General features: G+C 50.4%; 1 protein-coding gene across 2 annotated transcripts in view; it reads left to right on the top strand.

Annotated features, from left to right (window-relative positions):
* Positions 1 to 25,579, top strand: part of HECTD4 (HECT domain E3 ubiquitin protein ligase 4) — a 2,430,065-nt gene that overhangs the window by 2,298,947 nt on the left and 105,539 nt on the right. For both annotated transcript variants that reach the window (XM_085634374.1, XM_085634373.1), the window contains one exon: positions 16,497 to 16,692. In XM_085634374.1, the coding sequence (XP_085490500.1) occupies positions 16,497 to 16,692 (196 nt within the window). The remainder of the gene's footprint in view (positions 1 to 16,496; positions 16,693 to 25,579) is intronic.

Genomic DNA, 25,579 nt, shown 5'->3' with positions numbered 1-25,579 from the left:
CCTCTTCTGTCGGGACTGTCATACAGGAAAATTTGTTTTTAAAAATTATGGCAATGCCTCCGCCAGTACCCTCTTGCCGGTCCTTTCTCACAATCTGGTATCCGGATGGAATGGCCGAAGCAATAGTGGGATTAGATCCTTCACTGAGCCATGTCTCCATCAAGAACAGAAGATCTGGGCTTGTGTCCACTAATAAATCATACATTTTGAGGGCATGTTTTTTCAGGGACCGAGTATTAAGGAGCATGGCACGTAAATGGCCATCTTCCGGTGCGACAGGCCCTCTTGGAGACCCGGATTGCACTTTGCACTCTTTCCTGTGTGGCTAGAGCTATGGGCACCAGTACAGTGCCTAGAATGCACACCTGGATGTGATCATCCGAGAGTTAAGGGACATGCCCTTTGATGGCTCTACGTCCTTTGAGGGATAAGGCTGATTTGGCTGTTGAGTGATTTAGGGACAGTCGTGCCACAGCACGATTCTTGAGGCACTTGTCTCCCGCTAAAAGGTTCCATCAAGAATACAGGAAGTTTAGGAGATGTTCCAGGGAATTAACATACCTACAGGGCCAGCCCTCCCAACCTGTGAGTAGCAGCAGCAATGTCAATCCCTTCATGGCAGAGGCCGTGACAGCGGCTAAGGCTGTTCACACCAGCAGTGACAGCTCTGCTCTAACTCCTCCTCTGCTGCAGTGACTTCAAGGCCGCTTTAACTTGCCCTCATCAGCAAATATTCAGCTTGTAGGAGCGAGAGTATAGAATTTCCTCCCCAGATGGAGATCCATCTTGTCAGACAGATAGGACTGATAGATAATTCAAAGGGGCTTTGGCCTGCCCTTTCTTTCCCGACTCACAGGTTACATATTTCTTATGTTTGTACTGTGGTCCCGCAGGTGTTGCCTATGGTTCACAATGGTATTGGAGCACTTCCTGTTTGTCATGCCTCCCTTCAGCATTACATGTTCACAAACATGATGGCGGTGATCATTGCCAAACTTTGGAGGTTGGGTATACATGTGTTCCCATACGTCGATGACTGGCTGTTCAAGGTGGACTTGCCACAGTCGGTCCTGAACCATTTCTGGACAATGGCTGTAGTCCTGACTCAAGAAGCTGAAGCCCCACCCGGGCCTCAAGCAGAGGATTCCCTTTATTGGGATGGTCCTGGACACTGAGACTTTCAAGGTCTTTCCACCACTGCAGCACGTCCAGTACATTCAGGATATGATTTTGATGTTTCAGTTCAATCCTGGGTCTTGATGAGGATGGCTCAGGCTTTTGTCCTACTAGCCTTGTTCATCCTCCTTGTCCCGATTGCTAGATGGTAAATGCAGGCCATGTAATGGAATCTCAGGTTTCAGTGGGCCTAGAATCAGGGTTGCCCCTCGGACTCCTTCCAGATTTCACAGGAGACCAATCAGGGTCTTCTGTGGTGGCAGATGGGCCCCAGTCTGACCTGCAGCAGGTCACTGTCCCTTCCTAACCCAGACTACTCATTTGTGACATGCATGTTACTGCTGGGATTGGGGTGTCATCTGGCAGAGGTGGAGATCAGATGCCTCTGGTCTTTGGCAGAGTCCACTACAATATCATCTTTTGGATATTTTGTCTGGCCCTGACAGCTTTCCTGCCGTCCATTAAGGTGAGGCTTGTGCAGGTCCTCATGGACAACACAACCGCAAATTGGTACTGCAACAAGCACGGAAAAGTGGGGTCCTGTTTCAAGAGGCCCTACCATGACGGAAATGGCTTGACCAGCAGAAATTTTTCCAGTAGGCAGCCATCTAGCAGGATCGCTAAAGAGTAGAGCAGATGAGCTGAGCAGATGTTGGTTAGTGGCATCACCACCTAAAAGTAGTAAGGGGCATCTTTGACTTGTGAAGCCTATCCTGGTTAGATCCTATCTTCGCTGGCAAGTACACGCAGTGTTGACCCACTCCTGGGTGCTGGAGTTTCCTCTAGGAAAGTCACTGATATCCAAATTCCAACTACCTTGGGAGATGGCTCTAGTGTGTGTGTTTGCAACACTGCCTCTGTTCCCTTGACGTCTGACAAAAGTCAGGACAGGTTGGCCCCAAATCATCTTGATGTCCCCATACTGGGCCATGAGATTATAGTAACCAGAGCTCCGGAGCATGAGCATTTGCCCTCCGATCCAACTGCCACTTTGGAAGGATCACCAGTATAGCAGTGACAGTTGAATACATTCGACCTGCTGGCCGTCGTAGTCGATGTTATCCTTGCAACACAACAGCGTTCAACAAAGTTCTTCTAGGCTAGGTGCTGAGAGAAATCTGTTGCCTGTCGTGCTTGTCCTACCAATCCTCTTAAGGCCAGACATTTGGATGTGTTGTTGTTTGTATGATCATTGGCCCAGCAAGGCATCACCTTTGCATGCCATGTGAGTGAACTGCAGGCACTCCTAGTGCAACCTTTCTACACTACCTTCTTTCCGAACACTTTAGTGCCAAGAACATGGGTGGCGTTCTTATCCAAGTTGTAAGAATTGTATACGTTATCCAGTCTATCACTCTGCCAAGATTTTTCACTCTCCCTCATCTTTCAAAGGAAGAAGAGAGATTTTATTGACCCAACCCCCAAAAATGCAATGGGCTTTTAAAACACTGACTACTCGGGTGCAATTGTGTGGATGATCAGCCCTTTGTAGGATTCTCTGCAAAGAAGAAAGGGAAGGCAACGCAGAAGAGAACTCTGTCACAATGGGTAGTCCTCAGCAACAAGATCTACTATGTTCTGGTCTCAAAGCAACCCCCCCAAATGGGCTGCAAGCTCATTCCACCACGGCCTGGGTCAATGCCAGTACCATTGGCAATTGGAGTTCTAATTCTGGACATTTGCCAGGCTGCGACCTGAACATCTGTGCACACATTCACAAAACACTGCTTCCTCATCAGTCAGATCCAACGCAAGAGCCACTTCACCCGGTCGGTCATGCAGGACTTTCTGGTCTGAATGTACTCCCCAGTACCTCCACCTTTGGGATGTATTGCTGTGGTATTTATTCTTAATGTGAATAATCTACGGATACAAGTATTCATCAGAGGAACAAGCTACTTAGCTCTGGTAATGCTCTTTCTAGTGGATAGTTTAGCTAACTGCAAATCCTGCAATGCCCTCCTATCTGCCAGTTCTGTGGAGTGGATTCCTGAACATCATAGTAAGGTACCAGGTTAGAATTTTGGTGCACTATTGTGCAGTTTTTTGGAGCACTCCGCATTTAGTGGCATGAAAGGAGAAAAATAAGAAACTGACATCAGCCAGCATAGGTGGTGCTTAGATGAGGTTCTATCCTGTCCTTTCGAGAGCAGTATGGAGTCATCACAGAGCCATATATCTCCATCTTTCTGCATGCAGGAACATTGCAAAGACATTTCTCCAGCTCAAGTTTGGTGCCAGGGGATAGTCTTAAGATGGGGAATCTCCAGTTAGAGTAAACACCTGAAAGATCGTTACTGAAAGTAAGTATGTAAGTAACTTGTTCTGTTAGTCCACACCTTTACAAGGCATTACTGCCTTCACCCTCACGTCTGTAGGAAGGGCTATTTTCTTGTTCGATCCTGCAGGATTCCCTGATTTAAGACCACTCCTTGGACCCTCCACCTTTAGGTAAAGTACTGTTTTGGCATATGTTCAAAAAGTGAAGATTTTACCGTGAGAAATATCCATCAGAAGAACAGGTTACTTACCTTTGGTAATGCTCTTTCTGATGGATACTCTAGCTAACCCAGATTACTCACTGCCCTCCCTCACCCCCGTTAATACATTTGGGGTTGTAAAAAGGTCCCAATTTAGATTTCACATACATTCATTCTTCCAATTTGTCATGGTAGTTCTTTGCCTGAGGTGCGAAAGAGTTCAAGCTAAATTGACATTATCAGGCAGGGGCGGCACCTACGTACAGCTCTGTGCCATCACATCTGATAGAGTCTACTAGCCGCAGACTCCTTAACGTAGAATTATCCCCAGGCGTGAGACTGGACCCTGAAAACTTTCTTTCCCAGCATCTCTGTGCGCCGGGGGACGGCACCTCGCGACTCCTCCCCGACGTCCTCCAGACGACGACAGCGAGGTCACATAAGCCCCACCCCGGGGCGCCAACGTCAGTTTTCTTCTTTTCCGTGTGCAACACGGACCCGGATTGTGTCCTGGCCTGTTCAGGCCTTCTTTTCTTGTTTTTCTTGGGTACAGTGTGCGAATACCTTCGGGCTTTAAAACGATCTCGTCTTGCGCGCGCCAGATGTCGGCGACGGACCCTCACCCCATCTGTATGTGGTGTTTGGGGAGCACCACGACTCCACGGATTGTGAGACGTGTCAGCAGATGAAGCTGAATTCCCGGCGGGAGCGCTGGATGAAGCTCCTGTCGCCACCGCATCTGTCCCCCGCGGATGGCTTCAAGAACCGCCGCCTTCATCTCCGACATCGTCCGTCTCCCAGGCCGCAAGGGCGTCACTCACCTGTTGGTAAGTGTCGCAGTTTGTCCCCGAGGCCCGGTGTCCCGCCCATTAGGGGCGTGGGTTCTCCCCAGGTGGTGCGGCCCTGCGCGTCGCCATCCTATCCGCCGTTCCCCGACTCGGGGGAGACCAGAGCCCAGATGGAGGCCTATGCGGCAGCCTTGCAGGCCTCATTGGCTCTTCCATCTCCTCCTTCACTTCCTGGGATGTCTGCGGGTCCCTTGCCGCGTGCAGGGGCTCCTGCGGCGTCGCCGGATGCTCCGGCCCCGGCGCCGACTGGTTCGGATCCAGGTTCGGAGGATGTGGGGCCGTCGGGGTGCGGCCCTTCGGGGTTCCCTCCTTCGGACCACTGCGCCTCTGCCTCGCCGCAATCGCCCGCGGGGGTCCCTGTGGTGTCGTGGGAGGTTGCCGAGGCTCGGGGGGTCCTCGAGTCCCCCTCGGTCCTCTGGGCAGGCGGCGGCCTTGTCCGATGCCGATGTGATGTCGCTCAGGCGGCTGCTGGACCTGGCGGGGCCGGCTAGGGGTCGGCGCGTGTCCCCGGGCCCCCCTTGTCCATCCACGCAGGTGGCTGCCTCGTCGGAGGTCGAGTCGACGCCTTTTCGGCGCCAATCCTTAGCCGCCCCTGCTCCGACCCAGCTCCGGTCTCCTGCGCCGCGAGTTGTGGCGGAGGTCGTTCTGGCGTCCCCTTTGGCGCCCGTCGACATTGACCTGACACCAGTCGCGGACTCTACGGCGCCGGGCCTGCGTCGGGTCGTTGAGCCGTCTTCGGAACGCTCCCTCTTCCCCAGAGGTTCGGCGCTTGTTGGTCTCGTCTTCTCCGGAGACGGACTGCCGCATCGTGGAGTTTTCCCCGGCGTCTTCCAAAGACGACTCATCGGCATTGCCGTGCCCGCAGTCTTCGCTGGAAGGTCCTCAGGTTCCCCATTCCTCGGCCACCCCTCCTCCTCCTTTTCGGACTTGGCCTTTCCTTTCTCCGATTGGCCTGGGGGACGGCCGCCTTAGTTTGCAGCCGTCACCCACCGAGGAACTGCTTTCCCCTCCACGGGGCCCTACGGAGGCCGGTGCAGCTTTTGCTCGGGCTGTTTCCACGGCAGCGGGGATCTTGCGCATGGGCGATCCAGCTAACCATTTCCCCACAGATCATGGAAGTCCTCCATCAGGGTTATGGGGGTAGGGAGCTGCTTCTTCCCTTTGAGGCTTCGCTTCACACGTCTCTTTTGGGGCCTTGGGGGTGGCCTGCCACAGGGGACCCGGTGTCCCAGCCGCTTCTGCACCGCCACCGTCCTGCACCGCATGACCCTGTCTTTCCCTCCACCCCTCTTCCAGGGGCCCTCTTTTGCAGACTGCCTTTCCCTCCCTGCCATCGGTGTTGTCCCCTCCGTCGCGCGAGGCCCGCTGATTGGATTCCTGGGGGTGCAATATGTTCGCCTCTACCAGTGCGGCTTTGTGGGCCCTTAACACTCTGTGTTTTGGCAAGGGCCACTTCTTGCTTGTGGGACTCGGCGGAGTCCCTTATGTCTGCCGCTTCTCAGGAGGGTGCCTGTGTTGATCTGAGGCATCATGTGTTGGATGGCCGGGAGCTGGCGTCCTTTATTCTTCGCTCTGCTATGGACGTTTCGGAGGTGCTTGGTCGTACCATGGCTACTTCTGTGGCCCTTCGTCGCCATGCCTGGCTCCGGGATAGTGTGTTCCCGGAGAACAAGAGGGAACGGTTGGTGGATTTTCCTTTTGATGGCACTTTTGTTCCACGCCCCTGTGGGTTCTGCCATTCAGAGGTTTCTTGCGGGGCTTCGCCCTCCTCCTCCTCCTCCTCCTCCTCCTCCTCCTCAGTGACCTGTAGTCGGAGAATTTGTTGTACTGGGGCCTTGTACCGAGTAGCCCCGGTTGTGTGTTCTGTGTGGTTCATGTGCCTTCAGGTCCTTTTGTTGGGACTTTGGTGCTGTTGGCTGCTGGTCAGGCCCCCTTTTTTGCCTTGTGGTTTTGACTGTTGGTAAGCCGTGTAGGCCCTGAGTTTAGGCCTTCTGTCTTTCGATTATTGGCTGATTGACAAGCCATCTACGTTTTTTTCTCTGCAGGATCTTCTGTTTGTCCTCTGCTGCGGAAACTTTTTCCTAAGAGGGTTTCCATGTTCTGGGACATAACATGCCCTATGTGGGGTAATGGTAGCTATTATATAGCTTTATCGTGCTGGGGAGGTGTAGTCGTCCTTCGAACTTCTGCTCTCCGTGGCATCACGGTATGTCGCGAGTGCGATCTTCCTGCTGGTGGTTTTGGAGTGGCTTGCGTTGCACCCCAGGCCTTCTGTCTCCTGGATCGCTGTGTCTACGGGCCTGGTCAGGCCTGCTGTCTACGGCCTTCCATTGTCGCGGTTTTGCACTTCTGTTCTTCTTTCTTTCTTTCTTTCTCCCAGTTCCTCTTCATTCGGTGGTCAGTGTGTGCAGGCCCCTCTTGTGGGGCGTGTCCTGGCCCTTCTTGGCCCCTCCTTCGTTAGGGGTTATTTTACCTGTCCTTTGGCCTCCTACTCCTTTCAGGGGTTGTGGCCCTCCTTGACAGTGTAGTCTGCGGATGGGTTACCTGTCCTTTGACCTCCGGATCTATTCAGGGGTTATTGCCCTCCTTGACGCTGTGGTCGGCGGATGGATTTTCTGTCCTTTGACTTCCTGCTCCTTTCAGGAGGTATGGCCATCCTTGGCTGTGTAGTCTGGGAATGACTTGCTGTTGCTCCTCTGTTCCGGGCTGTGGCCTTTCCCTTTGTGGTTGTGATTGCAGACTCTGTCTCTTGCTGTCAAGGCGCTTTCACATGCTTGTTCCTCCAGGATGGCTCTTGCCTTGGCTTGCAAGGTGGTTCTGTGGAGTGGAGCCTTGTGCTTTTCTTGCTATGGCTTCGCTGCTCTGGTCTTCTGGTGCTTACTGCCACCTGGTGTTTTCGCCTTGGCTTGCACAGTTGTTCCTCCGAGTGGTGCTCCGCTCTTGTCCTGCTCTGGCCTGCTGTTATCGCCTTCTGGTGCTTGGTGCCGTCTGGTGATGTTTCTCACCTTTTGTTTTTCTCTATTTTGTTCTCTGGTTTTTTCGCACACTGTTCCCATGCTCTTCTCAGTTTTGTTGTGATGGCTCCGCGTTGTGGCGCGGAAAAATTCTCCGAAGCAAACTGACGTTGGCGTGCCGGGGTGGGGCTTATGTGACCTCGCTGACGTCATGCCCGCGGAGGACGTCGGGGCGGAGTCGTGAGGTGCCGCCCCCCGGCACGCAGAGATGCTGGGCAAGAAAGTTTTCCGGGTCCAGTCTCATGCCTGGGGATAATTCTACGTTAAGCAATCTGTGGCTAGAACCGTCTTTACCAGATATAACGTTACCGAAGGTAAGTAACTTGTACTTCAAAAGCCGAAGCGAGGTTGCTGCAGAGTCATATTGATGGCTCCACCTGCTGGTGAGCAGGGGCAGTTTCTGTGAAGGAGGTTCAGATCCAGTCTGACATCTGCGGAAATTCAAAAGATGAGAAACTACACATACATGGAATAGCAACCAGAAAACGCCTTACTGAAGTTAAGTAACTTGTTTGTCTTGCAACCTTGTAATTCATACGTTTTATTTGTGTGCAAGTGTACTATATTTGTCTGCCTAAATAATGTAAATGGGAAAAGTCTTACAGAAGCAGCATAATGATAGTTGAAGTCTAGGACAAACTATATGGCTGATATGTTGATGTGGAGATATGGTAACAGAATATCATGGAGTAAATAATCTGATAAAAATGGTGTGTCCTAAATATCATTTTTAAAAAATGATTGCCCTGCTGGAGCTAATTATAGAACACCTGCACTCGGGACAATATTTTTGTAAACAAAGTTTATGGTTTTATAGTTGTGTCAAAAGATATATTTTTTTGTTCAGACAATTTTATTGAAAAACAAGGAAAAATATAAACAGCTACATGGTAATTAGTATACGCACACTCCAGGGTATAATGTAGAACAGCATACAGTTCTATAGATAAACAGGAAAATATAACATAATTTGAGTATGCTAGCAGGAGGCAAAGCAAGGGCTCTCCATGTAGGACAGGGTGTAATAAGTGTAAACAAATAACAAGGAAAGAAAGAGGAGTGGAGTTGGAAAGGGGGAGGGGGATGATGTGTGGTAATGTCCTGTCTTCCAGGCTTACGTTGGTAAATTAAGGTTGTCCCAGTGATTGATTGAATTCTACAATTTTTGTAAACTCAAAAGAACCATTACGAAACTCCTCAATTCACACAACCCAGACCTTCCAAATCTTCTGAGAAAGATCATTAATGTCAAAGATGTGACAAATAACTTTTGAGGGAGATTCAGTCCAGAGCCAACAGTAAGATCTGAAAGAGACATGTTAGTGATAGATTCCTTACCTTAGAATATCCCCAGGCATCAGACTGGCCCGGAAAGTTTAGCTAGCAGTACCCCTGGCCGTCAGTAGGTGGCGTTGTAAGTGCCGAGATGACGTCAAGGAGACTACTTAGGCGCCACCCATGTGCGCTGACGTCAGTTCTTTCTTTTTCCGTGCCAGCAAGCGCAGATCCGGTTAGAGCACGTACCTTAGTCACTTTTTTGACTACCCTTTTTGAGTCTTTTTGTCTCCTTTTCTCCTTGGTGCACAGAGGGATGCCTGGATTTAAGTCTTGTGGGGCCTGCCGTCGCAATATGTCGGCGGCGGACCCCCACGATGTTTGCCTCTACTGCCTGGAGACCGACCACGAATCGAAGGCCTTGAGGGAGCGGCGCCGGAAGCTGTTGTGCCGTTGGCTCCGGCCCCGGTGCCACAAGGTCCAGCGCTGCCGGCTCTGGCGCCACCCTCGGTTCCGCCTCCTGCGCCGCAGTGGGTGCCGTTTGTCACGCCCTTGCCCCGGTTTCAGGACCATTTTGTTCCTACCTGGGATCCGCATTGGGACGCAGCGCCGGCTCGGCCCCGACCAGCGCCATTCCCGACGCCGTATGTTTCTTCTCCAGCTCTGCTGCCGCGGTCTGTTCCCCATGCAACAGAGGTGGAGGACGACTGGGAGGGGTCCGAGGACCCTCTTGCCCATCAGTATGACTCCGCGCAGGACTGGGTGGACGACTTGGAGGACGACGGCGACCTCGACGTCTCTTCTGACCCGGGGTTTGCCTCTCCCCCGCCTACCATGGAGGAGGGCGTCTCCTACACGATGGTGCTCCATCGGGCAGCTGAGGTCCTCAACCTCAATCTTCCTACGGTGGCCCTCAAAACTAATCTCCTCACTGAGGTGCTCCAGAGGGCGTCCACTTAGTCGGAGCCCCTGCTCCCCTTTAACAACGCCCTCACTGACGTCTTGTTGGGCACTTGGTCGCGGCCAGCCACAGGGGCCCCTGTGGATAAGAATGTCACCAGGCGTCATCGCCCGGCGACCCCGCGTTTCTGACCACTCATCCTACACCGGAGAGCCTGGTCATCCAAGCCTCGACGTCCCAGAGTGCTTTTCCCACAGCCCTGCCGGATAAGGACTCTAAGAAGCTGGAGCAGTTCGGTAAGCCGTTGTTCTCTTCGGCCAGCTTAGGGCTGCGGTCAGTGAAAACTGTCTGCTTATTAGGCTGCTATTCCCACGCGGTGTGGGATACAGTTGCGCAGGTGTTACCTCAGTGTCCTGAGGAGATCCACGCTGTGCGGTCCCAAGCTGTTACTGAGGGTAAAGATGCGGCTAAGTTCGCCATTCGGTGTGGTTTGGACACCGCGGACTCACTGGGTAGGGCGATTTCTATGACTGTGGCGCTGCGTCGCCACTCCTGGGTGCGATCTACCGGGTTGTCGCCCAATGTCCAGAGCTCGCTCATGGACATGCCCTTTGATGGCACTCGCCTGTTTGGCGATAAGGCAGACAGTGCACTGGACTCACGGCTAAGTCCTTGGGTCTTGCTGCAAAGAGCCCGGCCACTCCTGGTTTTCGTTCCTTTCGTGGCCACAGCAGAGGCGCCCAGGCACGTTCCTTCAGCAAGCCTGTGCAGAACCAGCCTCAGCGCAGACGCGGCTTCCGCAGGGGCGGGTCTGGGAATCAGCGCGGGGGTCAGTCCACCTCCGCCCCCACTGCTTCTACCTCCAAACCTTCCTAGTCCAAGCTTTGTGATGCACCCCATGCGGGTGGGTAGCAGGATCCGCCACCACCTCCCCCACTGGCGCGATATCACATCGGACAAGTGGGTGTTGCAGATCACCCGCAGGGGTTACTCCCTTCCCTTTCAGTCCTCCCCTCCAGCCAGGCCACCTCGGTGCCACCGCATGTCAGGGGATCACTTGGTACTTCTCCATCAGGAAGTCACGGCACTCTTGGCCAAGTGGGCCATCGAGTGCATTCCTGGGCCGGAAGTAGGAGTGGTTGTTATTCCCGCTACTTTCTGGTCCCCAAGAAGGACAGAGGGGGCCTGCGCCCCATCTTGGACCTCTGGAACATCAATCGCTTCCTCCGGAAGGAGAAGTTTAAAATGCTGACTCTGGCTCAGGTCCTGGCTGCCCTCGACCCTGGAGACTGGCGTTGGACTTGCAGGACGCATATTTTCCCATCCCCGTCCGGCTGGCCCACCGGCGTTACCTGTGGTTCACGGTAGGCCAGGAGCATTTTCAGTTTGCCGTGCTCCCCTTCGGCCTTACCAGTGCCCCTCGGATGTTCACAAAAGTGATGGCGGTGGTCGCAGCTCATCTGCGCAGGTCAGGGGCGTCAGTCTTCCCTTACCTCGACGACTGGTTGTTGAAGGCGGGCTCGCCCCAGGCAGTCGTCAACCATCTTCAGACTACGGCTGACTTCCTGCATTTGCTGGGGTTCTCCATCTACATGCCGAAGTCGCACCTTAGTCCCTCTCAGAAGCTCCCCTTCATCGGAGCGGTTCTGGATTCGACGCTGTTTCGGGTTTATCCTCCCGAGCAGCGGGTCCGGAATATTCAAGCTATGATTCTGATCTTTCAGCCTCTGTCCCGGGTTTCAGTCAGGATGACCCTCCGGCTTATGGACCGGATGGCCTCCTGCTGGTGACACATGCCCGATGGCATATGCGGTCTCTGCAGTGGGACCTGTAATTCCAGTGGGCACAGCATCAGGGCAACCTGTCCGATCATGTCCAAATCTCGGAGGGCACTGCACGGCAATTGCAGTGGTGGCTCACGAATTGCGATTGGGTCAATGGCAGATCCCTCTCCCTTCCCCAACCGGAGCACACAGTGGTGATGGATGCGTCCCTCCTGGGGTGGGGAGGGAACTTGGAGAGGCGGCAATCAGAGGCCTCTGGTGTCCGGCGGAGTCCCGGCTCCAAATCAATCTGTTGGAGCTTTGGGCGATACGACTTGCACTGAAGGCATTCCTTCCCTCTGTCTGGGGAAGTGTGGTGCAGGTGTTCACGGACAACACCACCGCCATGTGGTATTGCAACAAACAGGGCGGGGTGGGGTCATGGACCCTATTTCAGGAGGCCCTGCGCCTCTGGACATGGCTGGAACATCAAGGCATTACCTATGTGGTTCAACACCTGGCAGGTTCTCGGAACGCCAGGGCGGACGGGCTCAGCCGCCCGTGCTTGTTGGATCATGAATGGCGTCTTTACTTGGACGTGGTGCAAGGTCTCTTTCAGCAGTGGGGAGAGCCTTGGTTAGATCTATTCGCCACCGAAGAGAACGCTCAATGTCTTCAGTTCTGCGCGTTGGAATTTCCAAGGCGGCACTCGCTAGGCGACGCTTTTCGTTGTGAGTGGAGTTGCGGTCTGTTGTACGCCTTTCCGCCTATACCACTTCTGCCCAGAGTGTTGAAGAAGATTCGGCACGACCGGGCCCAAGTCATTCTTGTGGCTCCGGATTGGGCACGAAGATACTGGTATCCCGAGCTACTCAGCATGGCGATTGATCCCCCGATCCAACTGCCTCTTCGGGAGGATCTTCTGTCGCAGCAGCAGTGGATGGTCCTCCACCCAAACCTGTCCAGCCTCCACCTCCATGCGTGGAGATTGAGCGGCGACAGTTGACAGCTTTCGATCTTCCTCCCGAAGTCTGTGATGTCATTCTGGCAGCCAGGCGTCCCTCCAGTAAGACGGTATACGCCTGCAGGTGGAACAAGTTTGTGGCATGGTGCACAGCTTAGGCTGTGAATCCCCTTTCTGCCCCTCTTTCTGAAGTCCTTCTGTTCCTTCTTTCCTTGGCCCAGCAGGGCTCTGCTCTGGGCACTATCAAAGGTTATCTTTCGGCCATCTCTGCCTTTTTACGGCTTCCAGATCAGCCTTCTCTTTTTAAGTCCCCGGTTGTTAACCGTTTCCTAAAAGCCATTACGTACACGTTTCCTCCCGTACCATTCATAATGCCTCAATGGGACATAAACCTTGTCTTGACATATCTGATGTGCGCTCCCTTGGAGCCCCTTCATACTTGTCCTTTGCGTCTTCTCACTCTCGAGACGGCCTTCCTGGTAGCTATCACCTCTGCCAGAAGAGTGAGTGAGCTCCAGGCTCTTTCTTCCAAACCTCCTTTACTTTTTGTTCATCCGGACAAGGTGGTTTTAAGGACCCGTCCATCTTTCTTGCCAAAGGTTGTTACGCCCTTCCACATCGGGCAGACTATCACTTTGCCCACCTTCTTTCCGCCTCCGCATCCTTCAAAAGAGTGTCTCTTTCAGATGCACAAGTTACTACTTGTGTAACGATATATCTGTAAGAGACATTAGTTAATGCTAGATTCCTTACCGTCCCATCCATCCTCCCCGTCCTGCAAACTGATTTCTAGGGTTAAGGTCATCCCCCCTTTGTAGGGCCCAAGTTTCATGGCACCAGTGGTCAGTTTCTTGCATGGCTCTGCGTTCTTGGCGCGGGAAGTCGTGTACAGAACTGACGTCAGCGCGCATGGGTGGCGCCTAAGTAGTCTCCGTGATGTCATCTCTGCGATTACAATCCCAGTGACGGACGTGGAGTCGCACGACGCCATCTACTGACGTACAGGGGTACTGCTAGCAAAGCTTTCTGGATCCAGTCTGACGCCTGGGGATATTCTAAGGTAAGGAATCTATCACTAACTAATGTCTCTTTGTAGGAGAGTAGGGTCTGCTATCCTATGGTCACCCCAAATTTTTGCTTTTTGCTTCACTGGTTTTTGACATATTGAGGCTGTGGGCCTGCTAATCAGACCCCCAACCTGCTGTTCTCTCTACTAAATTGACACTATGCACTTTAGGTGCATAACCAATTGGAACTGGATCACCCTGTGAGCCCCTGTACCAGTGTACACTAGGTACCCAGGGCATTGGTGTATCTAAGGCCTACCAAGGGCTGAAGCATGTATTGTGCCACCCCTGGCCTGGCCTAACAATTTGACACAACTGGCTGATCGCTCAGCTGGGGTAAGTTGGTGTATCCACCTCTTACTTAGGTGTAGTATACCTATACCTAACCTTAAATGGGACACATGTTAACCTATAAGTCACTCCTATGGCAGGCCTTAACAATCCTGAAGGCAGAGTGCTTGGTTTCATGTGAGATGGTGCTCTGGCATGAGCTGAGCCTGTCTGCAGTAGTCGGAACAACTTCCTTCTACCGTTTCCAGATATCGCCATACCACATACTCTTAAGTGCATTATGAACCTTGCGGTTAAATGCTATCTTTGGTTTGGCTTTATCAAAACATGTCGAGTAAGGTGTCATACGAATTGGAATACTAACCCCTCGCCAGTTCTGGCGACGGGGTTAGCATTCCACCCTTCTAGAGGGACACGACATGTACAGAACCTGAAACCCGGGTAAAATCAGACATAGCCTCAGCTCCACAAAATGGACGCTGCCACCACCGACACAAGTCTGCCCTCCTGCTGCTGGGAGTCCTTACAGCTTGGGAGACGTGGACAAAGGGTTTCCTGCCAGGGGAGGTGCGAGCACCACCCCAGACAGGAATTTGTGTATTGGTCAGGTAGGGCTTGAATAGAGTCAGACATGCCTGAGGCTCACAAGGAGCCTCGGTGCATATGCCAGTTCAAACCGGTCCTGGGGCACACCAGCCCCGGACCTGGGGCGAGCGGACAAAGGATTGGGGGTGCAACCACCCCCCTTCCTGGTCCCACCCTTAGGGAGGGACCTAGCAGGTAGTCCGGCCCCTAGAATCCGCTTAAAGGTTGGAGCTGTGTCCTAAGACTTCAGACATCCTGGAATCAACTTAACACTTAGAAGAAGACGGGAACTTCGACGTTCTGCTGCACAGAAGACTGAAGGAATTCTCCCCTATGGTCAGGGAGTGACCATCTTGCTAACGCAAGCACCAACCAGCGAATCGACGTCTGCTTTGCCGCCGCCTCCCGCCGGAGCCCGAGCCCAGAGACCGACAAGAACTGGACCTCCAAACCTCTCACAGCCCGATCCACAGTCCCTGCAAAGAAGGAACCCGTGGAGGCACCAAGACACGTGGAGCCAGCCATCTTGGAAGACACTCGACAAGCTGCAAGCGCGACAACAGAGGCTCCCTCCGAGTTGTGCTTTGGGTCCTGAGAAGCCCAACATCCGAGCGGCATCTGCACCAAAGGTGAGCCCTCCAGCATCTCCACGATCTGCGTGGGGCCCCTCTGTACTTTGCGACTCGACGCGCCTGCCCGGTCCCTGGCCCGTTGGCTAGTGGCCATCTTGGCGACCATCTTGAAAAACTACGACGCTGGTCTGGTTGCTCCAGACTGGCCCCTGCTTCCCTCCAAAGGAGCAGCCCCTCTGACCTTGCTGGTCAGAGCTAACAGCTTTCTTCGATTCCTGCAACTCCTGCTTTTGCCAAGGCTTGTTTGCTTCTTCTGAGTCGCCGACAGCGAGAGCCTGCGTGGGACAGCTCGTGAACCGACACCTGGACGTCGTCGACCTTCAGGGACCACGTGGCTGCAGAGACAAGCTACACCTCTTCACCTGTTTGCACCCGACATCGCCTGGTACCTACCTGGTGCCACGCCGGTCACTGGCTAGTGACCGTGAACACTGTCCCCTCTGCTTACAGGTCTTCTACACTTCGATCCACCTTTGGATCCACCGCATCTCTTCTGGAACGACTGCCTGCAGCATCTTTGTCGTCAGGCTCCATTGAACAGCTAGACGAAACCCGACGCACTTCGAGCCCTATGCACCCGCTTCCTGTGGGTGAGGTAAAGCTGGCACTCCGGTGCACAAGTGTAGAGTAACATCTCTAATGTCTAGGTTTGAAGTCTTGATTTCGTAGTCCAACCAGAAGACCCTTCTAGCAGTAACTTTTGAACTTTTACGCACCCATTGAAAACCTATGGGAGCCCGCGTGTAACTTTCCTCACTGCACACGCGACCCGTGGACCTCCTGGTCACTAACTGAAGTTAGCTCCTTGTAGGCCCAGCGATTCTAGAGGCCCTAGGCCTTCTCCCTTTCCTGTTCGTGGTACTTATACCACTATTTTAGTATATGGTTTGAGCGGCCACCAGGGCCTATCCATATAAAGTGCAACTTCTGTATATTGTGATACTTTCTTGTTTAACGATTTGTGCTCCTGTGCTCATAAAGAGTCTAGGGGATACTTTGAGTAATAAATACATATATATTTTGAATATATATCTGTGTGGTGTCCTTTCAGTGGTATAAAAGGGGGTTACATATGGTAAAACAGCTTGCTTCACATGCCTAAATGAGTTTAGCCTGAAAGACTGCTTAGCCTACGCTACCACTAGGGCAGCTGGTCCGAAAAGGTTGACTTACAACCACACCATAAGGGTTGCTTGGCATGGTACAAGGTGGTCACTTTAAATAGTGAACATCATATACCAGGCCAACTTCTCACACTCTTACAGATATATCGTTACACAAGTAGTAACTTGTGCGTTAATGCTATCAGACACCGTAAGTATCTCTTTGGTTGTACTAAAATATTTAAGTGAATTGTCAGCCTTTTTAACTCGGAGGAAGAAAGTAATTTACAAAGTGCAAGTGCAGTAAAGCACCCTGTACTTTATATTTGTTGGAAAATATATAAAACTCTTGTTTTTTTGTTTTGTGTTTTTTGTGTCTTTTTGCTTTGCCCATCAGGTGGGAAAACAAGGATATATATGCAACAGCAATCAGGAATCTACGAATGCTTGAACTTCAAAATAATGATTGCATGACGGCAGTACGGGCAGGCCTTGGCTCTATTATACCTTTGCAGCTATTAACCACTCTCACGCCCCTAGAAATGGAGCTAAGAACATGTGGATTACCTTATATCAACTTGGAATTTTTAAAGGTATTGTTTTTATGCATTAACAACTCTACTCTTAAAAGGTGAATTTTTAAAGATACGTTTGGGAAGATGACTAGCAATGTGGTCACCTATGTTTTGTTGTTATGGTAGTAAGTCTTCCATAGCACACTAGGTGTAATTTACTTGTGAACTCCTTGAGAGTCCCAAAGTTACCATATGAAAAACAATAGAGGTTGAGATTCACCTAGTATTTTATTACGCGTTTCTTGAGGTTACAAGTGAACTTGAAGGCTCTTTGTGTTATTCCTGTTAGCTCAGATCTTTCTCTCTCCCAACTCTTCTCCCAAGACTAAGGCAAGCTATGTGACTCCGATCTCAACATAATTGAGGACTACTGGACAATAGTGATCTTTCTACCTTCCCAGACATTAGTCTGTCACCAAATACCAAGGCTGCGTGGTCTGGAATTCACCTCATGCCTACCACCATACCCCCCTGCCTCTTTATCTCACTTTTGCAGGGTGTTGCATTTTCCTTTGTGACAGTTTTCCATCTCTCTTCTACCTTATTTCCCCTTTGTTATTTCCTCCATTGTTTTTGGGCCGGGGAAAAATAACTGCCAGTCCCTAAAAATGAGTGCCGGTGGGACACCACCGGGTCAAATTAAGGCCTGGCTCTACCCAACACCCCATCCCCCCGCTGCTGTAAAACAGCTTTCATTTGCCGTTGGTAGCACACGATTGCCACTGTAGGAGTTTGAGTCAGCTTTCACTTACTTGGTTAGAAGAGCATCATGTCTGACCAATGGGTGCTCCAGATCATGGAACATGGCTATTTCCCACACCTTCTCCCTATCCCGCTGGACCTGACACGTACACCACACTCCTTCCATAGATCCACTTGTCCATACTCAGAGCAAAGGTTCTGGCTCTCTTGGCCAAGGGAGCAATAGAGACAGTGCCGACATCAGAGATCAGGTTAGGTTGCTATTGTCATTATTTTCTGGTGTCTAAAAAAGATGGAGGTCTCAGTCCCATCCAAGATCTCCTCTCTCTGAACATCTTCCTTTGGAAGGACAAGTTCATAATGGTTACCCCAGCCCAAGTCCTGTCTATCTTAGATCCAGGAGACTAGATGGTTGCATTCGACCTGCAGTGCTGCAGGGATTCTGTTCAGAAACAGATCTACCCTTGGGACCATAGAACATAATTATGTAAGGACTGAGTCACCGTACCACCTCAGTATCCATGAGCACAAGTTTGACTAGCTTTAGTGCTACACAACACTGTCAACCCTCTCAGGAATCACAGTAACAGGATACACCCTTACGCTCTCTCACTTGTATTTTCCGCAATAAGATAAACAGGAGACACGAAGGATGTTAAGAATATTTAAACTATTGTGCTCTGAAATGCAGTATTCGCGCCACAATTAGAAAACAAATGCATAATAAAAATACTGTTAGCATGGTTAATAACCCATATACCATGAAAAACCCCCTCATTATATAGGACTGAGTAGCCTAACCTCCGTGCCCCCGTTACTGAGGCAAACTGATTATATATAAAAGATCTCTGGGATTACTGGCATACCACATATCTTAGCATACACAGATAAATGTTCTACATCTCAGCAGACGCAGTGCTCTTGTCTCAGAATTCTCATTCCATGTGTGTGTGTTTGGCTCCTGTGCTCATCCATATAACAAAACGTGTGCACATAAACAGCTGCATTCTTGTGTTACGTCTAGATGCTAGTGCCTGGTCAGAAAGAATAACAAGAGACATTGTTGTTTGACCTTGTTGGTGGTGTTCAGACTAAATCCCAGTAAATGAACAGGACGCAAAAACATATGCAGGTTACTGGTTAAAGAACTATGTGGCACAATAGCAAGGGTATTTATATAGTAATGTGTGCAAAGGAAAAATAAGGCCTACAATGTGCACGTTAGGCTAACATAAGGAAAACTACAATGGGCCATGCAGGAACGCACAACACCTGGATGCATATTTTCACATCCCCGTCCGGCAGCCCCACAGACATTATCTGCGGTTTCAGGTAGACCACAAGGACATCTAGTTCTCGGTGCTCCTCTTTGGCCTAACCATTGCACCTCTGGTGTTCACAAATGTGATTGTAATGGCTGCAGCTCACCGGCAGAGGTTGTGAAGGCTTCTCAGACCTCAACGAAGGCTGCGGAAGGCAGACTCACCTCAAATGATAAGCCTCCTGCAGAGGACAGGCGACTTGTTGACATCGTTTATTTTCCTATCAACATGCTAAAATCACAACTGACTCCTTCAGAACAGCTCCCCTTCATTGGAGCCATCCTGGGCACAGTGCTGTTTCAAGCCTTCCCTCTCCTAGAGTTCAGGATATTCGGGCTGTGATCCCAATGTTTCAGCCTTTGATGAGGGTCTCAGTGGAATCGGCTCTGAGAATTTTTGACCTCCTGTATCCTGATTGTGGAGTACTCCAGGTGGCACGTGTGGGATGTGCAGTAGAATCTGTAGTCTCAGTGATCTCAGCACCAAGGGAACCTCTCTGATTCAATCCAGGTGTTAGAGTAGTCTGTGAAAGATCTACAGTGGTGGTTACTGAACAGCAATTGGACTGGCATCTGTCCCCACTCCCTAACCCACCCAAAATTAACGGTTGTGAAGGATACTTCGTCACTGGGTTGTGGAGGCCATCTTTAAAAAAGGACGGGTCATTTTGGTTAGTTAAAACAATTTCAGACTTTTGAAAATCAAAAATTAAATGTGAAGCCTTAAAATTCGAATTAGAACAGACTCACGGTGAGCCATAGTTTCAATACTACACTGGCACTATGCATTTACAAAAAGTAAAATGAATTTACTCACAGTGTGTATTGTAATGAAAATACAGTCATTAAAATAGTGAAAACATGTCTAAATGTAATCTAAACATAGTATCCCTATGATTATATTCTGTTATATTCAAAACAACAGAAGAGTGTACCTTTTTATTAAATATATGAATGGAGCACAAGTGTAGAATCCAAATAGGTTTTTAATAAAGCCCTCACTCACCAACCTGGTCGGTGACATGCTTCATCATCAGGCCCCACCAGGAGAGGCCGAATGCCACCCTGGTGTGCTTCGATGCCAGAATTACTGCGGAGCTGGTTTCCTGTGTGCTCAGTGGACGTGAAAGTGAATTTAAATATGTCTTGATTGGCTATTAATAACATTTGTTTTTTTGACACAATCAGACATGTATAAAAACAGAGTGTGGGATATAAGAGCAAAGGGCAGACTTGGGTTGGCGTTGGGCAATGGAGAGGTCCAAGGGCAATTCAAGGAGGGAAGTTTGAACATTCCCTAAAAAGCCAGAGGTTCTCAATTAGGTGTGGTATCTATGTGCCACTAATGATGCAATGGCTCTGCTTTGCCAGTCGGTCGTGCCAACCCATATATGGTGATGAACTTTGATCCATCTCGCCCATCAGCAATTGCTTGGGTCAGTAGGGCTCGGCCTCATGTGAGACCATGTCCAGAAGTCTGTGATATTATTTTGGCAGGTCGGCATCCCTCAACCAAGACAGTATACGTCTGCTATTGGGACAGATTTGTACCATGGTGTGCATCCACGAACATCGACCCATGTTCTGCACCCCTCTTCTAAGTTTTGTTTGTTCTTTCTCTGGCCCGGCAGTGATCTGCTGTGGGCACTCCTAAATGTCATTTGTTGGCCATCTCAGCTTTCTTGCGTTTGCCAGACCAACCTTTCTTTGTCACCTGTTGTGACACTGTTTCTTAAGGGACTTCAACATCTGTTCCCTCCAAGGCCATTCATCGTGCCCCAATGAGATCCCAATCTAATCTTAACATTTCTCGCCTTTCGAGCCCCCGCACCACTGCCCAATTTTCCTACTCACCATCAAAACAGCTTTTCTGTTGGCTATAGCATCAGGCAGAAGGGTCAGCGAACTGCAAACACCCTGTGTGCACTGTGCTTAAACAACTTTCCATCCAGACAAACTGGTTCTGAGAGCCAGTGTCGCCTTACCTCCTAAGGTTGTGACATCTTTCCATGTAGGTCTGAATATTACCTTGCCTACCTTCTTTACTGCGCCTCATCCTTCTAAAGAAGAGGAGAAACTCCATCACCTAGACACAAAAAGAGTTTTGTTGCTCTACTTTGATTGTTACAAGGAGTTCCTGGTGGAAGATCAACTGTTCGGGTATGTCTGGCGAAGAAGGGAAAGGTTGTGCAAAAATAAACCATGGCAAACACAACAAAATGATGGACGGAGTGCTAACCCCAGTTTGGACCCATCCATATGCAAATCAGTCTTAACCCTGCTCCTCATGGGAACAGTCCAGCATGAACTGCCAGTCCAGGTCATGCTGGACAGGAAACAAGCATCCTGGCACCGGTTTCGGGGTTTCACCCTCATCAGCCGGGCTAGCTTGAATCCAGTGGCACAGCAAGCAAGGGACCCACGTCTGGGCATACACTTGGCCACTTAGGGTGAACCTAGCAAGCACAACAAGATGATGGACGGAGTGCTAAACCTTTTCAACCACTCACCCCCAGTCAACAGATCTGGGTTCAATCCATCGTTCTTGGGCTCACTATGCCAACCCAATTTGGACCCAGTCATATGCAAATCAGTCTTGACCCTGCTCCTCATGGGAACAGTCCAGCCCGAACTGCCAGGCCAGGTGCTCACCGCGCCGCCAGCTCCACCCGCGTGACGGTTGAGGAGTCCTTACACGACTCCGCATCGTGTCTCTTCGTCTTTCTGAGAGCCAGGGAGGGTCGATGGCCCAGATGAGGGAGTATTATAACTCTTTACACCTCATTTTTGGAACTCCATCTCCCTATGGAGCACCTTCGGGCCCCAAGGAAGTGAGTGGGGCGCTGTCGGAGGGTTCGATGTCGGTGACGGTTGGGCAGTCAGTCATTGAGTCGGTGTCTTCCGTCTCCGCTTCAGTGCAGGTATACAGTCCCTCAGGATCTCCACATACGGTGCCCGTTTTTGACCAGTCAACTCCAGGACTGACCTTGGCGGCGGTCAAAATAGTCTCTCCTCCACCAAGCGACGCTGAGACATTTCCTTCTCAGCGTCATTTGGCGTCGACAGTACAGACTGAGGGGAATGTGCTGTTGTTGGTTCCTTCTCAGGAGGAGACTTCTAAAAGTCATCTTGTGTCTGCTGAGACAGGGCCTTTTCAGCCCATTTCGGATACTATTATATCTCTGGTGGAGGAGAGCTGGATAGCTGCTCTTGGAGAGCCTAGTGAACTAGAATCTAAATCGGCTTCAGGGTTACTTTCTCTCCTTATCTCGCTACTGAGGCAAGTTTTGTCTTTGCAGACATGCTGAGGAGAGTGGCCACAGTCTTGAAATTGTCGCTCTTAGGGTGCAGAGGTCTACCAACCCTCTGATTGAGGTCCTTTATGAAGGACAGACGTGGGAAGAGCCTGTTCTTTTGTACAGTGAGGCCCTTTTTGATCATTTATTTGGAACTTGGGCCAAGCCTGAGTCAGGGGTTTCAGTAGATCAGGATATCGCTTGCGGACATTTCCCTGCTCCTGGAGACCCAGTTTGTCTCCATAAACATCCTTCCACTCATAGCCTGGTACTTCAGGCTGCAACATCTTCTCATGATGTGGATTCTGCGCCCAAGACTCCAGTGAATACGGATTCAAGGAGTCAAGATGCATGTGGCAAACACACCTTTGCTTCTGCCAGCTCTGCCTTGAGATCCTCCTACACTGTTTATGTGCTTGGGCGTTTTTTCCATGCTTTTTAGGATTCTTTGCAGAATATGTTGCATTGTCTTGTGGATAACCTCCATTCTGAGGTGGCTGGTTTGATAAGAGATGGTCAACAAACAGCTATGCTTTTAATTAGGTGTGGCATGTACACTAGATTTGGTAGGTCAAGCCATGGCATCTGACATGGTGCTACAGCGTTGTGCTTGGTTGGCAGCTTCAGGTTTTTCGGAGGCTGTTCACTCTTCTTTAGTCGACATGCCATTTTATGGTGCCAATCTCTTTGGGGCTCTGGCCGATGCGGCATTAAGACGTGATAGGCGAAGGAATACAGAGTCCTAATTTTTCGTTCTCCGTTTATATGATATATGGCCTGGACTTGGATTGTATAGGTGGTTAGGACCTTGTTTGGACATTGTCATATCCACTTTTGGTGCACCAGAGGGTGTTCCTGCAAGGAGTAGATTTTTTTGTTTCAATACCATCTTGATGGAAGGATGGTTGTGTCCCTTCATTCTTTTACCTCTGAGGATGAGCTTTAAGCTCAAGAGGATTATTGAAAGAGAAGTGTTTTCCGGTTGGGAAGCTTGTCTGTCCACCTGCTTATTTGGAGCAGTTCGGTATGCCGAATTTGCATGGTTTCTGTCTTTCAGTATTTCTTATAGAGACATATTGTTGCACTGGATATAAGACCTGGTACATAGGATGTATATCTATTTTTGTATATACTCTGATTTTTCTTGTCCGGTTAATCAGTGCAACCCTTTTTCACTGATTATGCGGAGTGCATGTTCGTTGTGGGTGCTACACTTTTTTAAGCGTTGCGCTGGTAAGCTCCGAGTCTATGTTTTGTACTCTTTCGAATACTCGCACCTTTGGTTTCCTCCTTTGGAGGGTATATATAATTCATGTGTTTAATTTTGGAACATGGTGGTTATGTGAGCTCTGTCTCTACAGTTATCTGAGAGGTAATGTTTGAAAGATGTTTTCCTTCAGGCTTTTTTCTGCCATGTCATGCATAGCAGGAGAATTTTATTTTCCTGCAATGATCTTAGCATACATTATTCTGTATGGAGGTTAGATGTTACCCGTCTCCTTGAGGACATTTGTTCCTTCTCTGGTATGCATCTTTTATTCTCTTTATATTACAGTCCTTGAGAGATCTTGCTGTGTGCATATTATATGTTGCTTCTTGTAAGGGCAATTGTGATTGTGTCTGCTTGCTGCTGGCAAGGGTTCATTTTTTATTTGCTTCAGGCCGTATCGATTTTTTAAGATACTGGTCGGACAGCATTCTCTTTATGCAAGGCACCTTCTGTGTTTTATACTGTTCAATGGTATCTTGCATGGTGTTTTGGGGGCTGGTTTTTCAGTTCCATTGATTTATTGTGTATATGGTACATACATAAGAGTGTGCATGTGTGTTACAAATTGCTTGGATATATATTAATATATATAACTTTTTTTTTTTTTAAATAAGTATATTTTTTCCAATATTAAAAAAGGGGGAGAAAAGATTTTGTTGTGGGATGTGATGACTTCCATTTTCACCGCTGATTTCGGTGTGGGAGACCTGATACATACATCTCTACATATATAAATTTTTGTGTGTTAGGGTATGTGTTGTTATTTTGGCTCTTTATGTTTATATGAAGCACATATAGTTCTGGCATATTTGGTCAACATCTATAACCGATTCAAATCTGTTTGGTTGTCGTCTTTACAGTCATTTTGTCAACCTTCGGCTGGTCATTTTGTATAAAGAATATTTTTTGTTCCAGGGATGGACTATTGTTCATCGTTCTTGGTACATGGATTGTATTTCCAGACCTTGCAATGATGGTTTATTCATCTTGGTTTTATGTTTAAAACTTTTTATTGAAACAAAACAAACCATGGGGGAGGGGGATAGGAGGCAGGATACATGGAATACAGTCAAAGAAGAGGGGATGTATCTCCAGAGGGTTGGCAATAGGTGGCGCGGTGGCTCAGAGGGAAGAACACAGTGACTGAACGCTAGAATTGCAAGCTGTGGAATCCCACGCGCGTATCCGAGACCCCAAAGCTGAGCAAGAGCATCCCCCCCCATCAACACCTCAACAGAACACCATCCCCCCCCCCCCATCCCCCATCCTCCCATTAACAAAACAACAACCCTCCCCCCTCCCCCCCGTCCTATGGTCCCGCATCAAAGCAGCCCTAGCCAGGAGCCCCGCACTCCCCCCCCCTCCCCGGGGGTCCCCATCTCACATGTAAGCTAGTCCGCCGGGGTCACCGGCGGCCTCAGCCTGAGAAGCCTAAGGTACCTCGGGCAGGTGAGCTCCCGGAATTCAGTGGACAGCAGCGCTAGAAAGGGTTGCCATAGCTCTTCAAATTGGTCTACCTCCCCCGCAACCGTAAGCGACAGCTTCTCCATCCCCAGCACGTGCCAGAGCCTATGCAACCAACCGGTGATGGAGGGGACGGTGGATGTGCGCCAGTGGACCAGAATGTTCTGAACCGCAGACCCCAGCGCTATTGCAATCTGCCTACCCCTGCGGGACTTCAGTGGGTACATTAGGGCATTGGGGAGGCCCAGCAGGACATACGCCGGGAGACGCGGCAGCTCTATCCCAAAGTGCTCATCCACCTCGTCCAAGACTTCTTTCCAGTAGGCGGTCAGCACTGGGCAATCCCATAGAATGTGTGTAAGGGTACCTTCCTGCCCGCAGCTCCGCCAGCACCCCTTGTCAGTGTGTTTATGCATTTCATACAGTCTCTCCGGGGTGTAGTACCAGTATGTGGACACCTTAGTGAATGTCTCCGTAAGGCCCGTGTGGTATGCAGAGTGCCGAGCCCGATACGCAATTTGGTCCCATTCCTTGTGGCTGAGTGTCCTACCCAATTCCCTGTGCCAACGCTCCCTCCCCGAGTTGTAGTAGTGAAACGGCGGGGGTTGTAGGTGTTTATACAGATCAGTGATCAGTTTAGCGTCGGAGGTCCGAGTAGCCAACCACCGCTCGTACGGTGTAATTGGACGGGCAGCGGTGGCACGCACCTGAGGCTGGAGGGCCCAATGCCGAACTTGCATGTAGCGCAGTCTGTCCAGCTCCGTCAGGCCGAACTCCTGGCGGAGTTGCTGAAAAGGAACCACGCCCTCCGGACCATAGATCTGGAAGAGTGCCCTGCAGCCCGCCCGTACC

This window comes from Triturus cristatus, chromosome 11 (assembly GCF_964204655.1).
Source record: "Triturus cristatus chromosome 11, aTriCri1.1, whole genome shotgun sequence".
Classification (NCBI taxonomy): Eukaryota; Metazoa; Chordata; class Amphibia; order Caudata; family Salamandridae; genus Triturus; species Triturus cristatus.
This window is presented reverse-complemented; position numbering and strand designations above follow the sequence as displayed.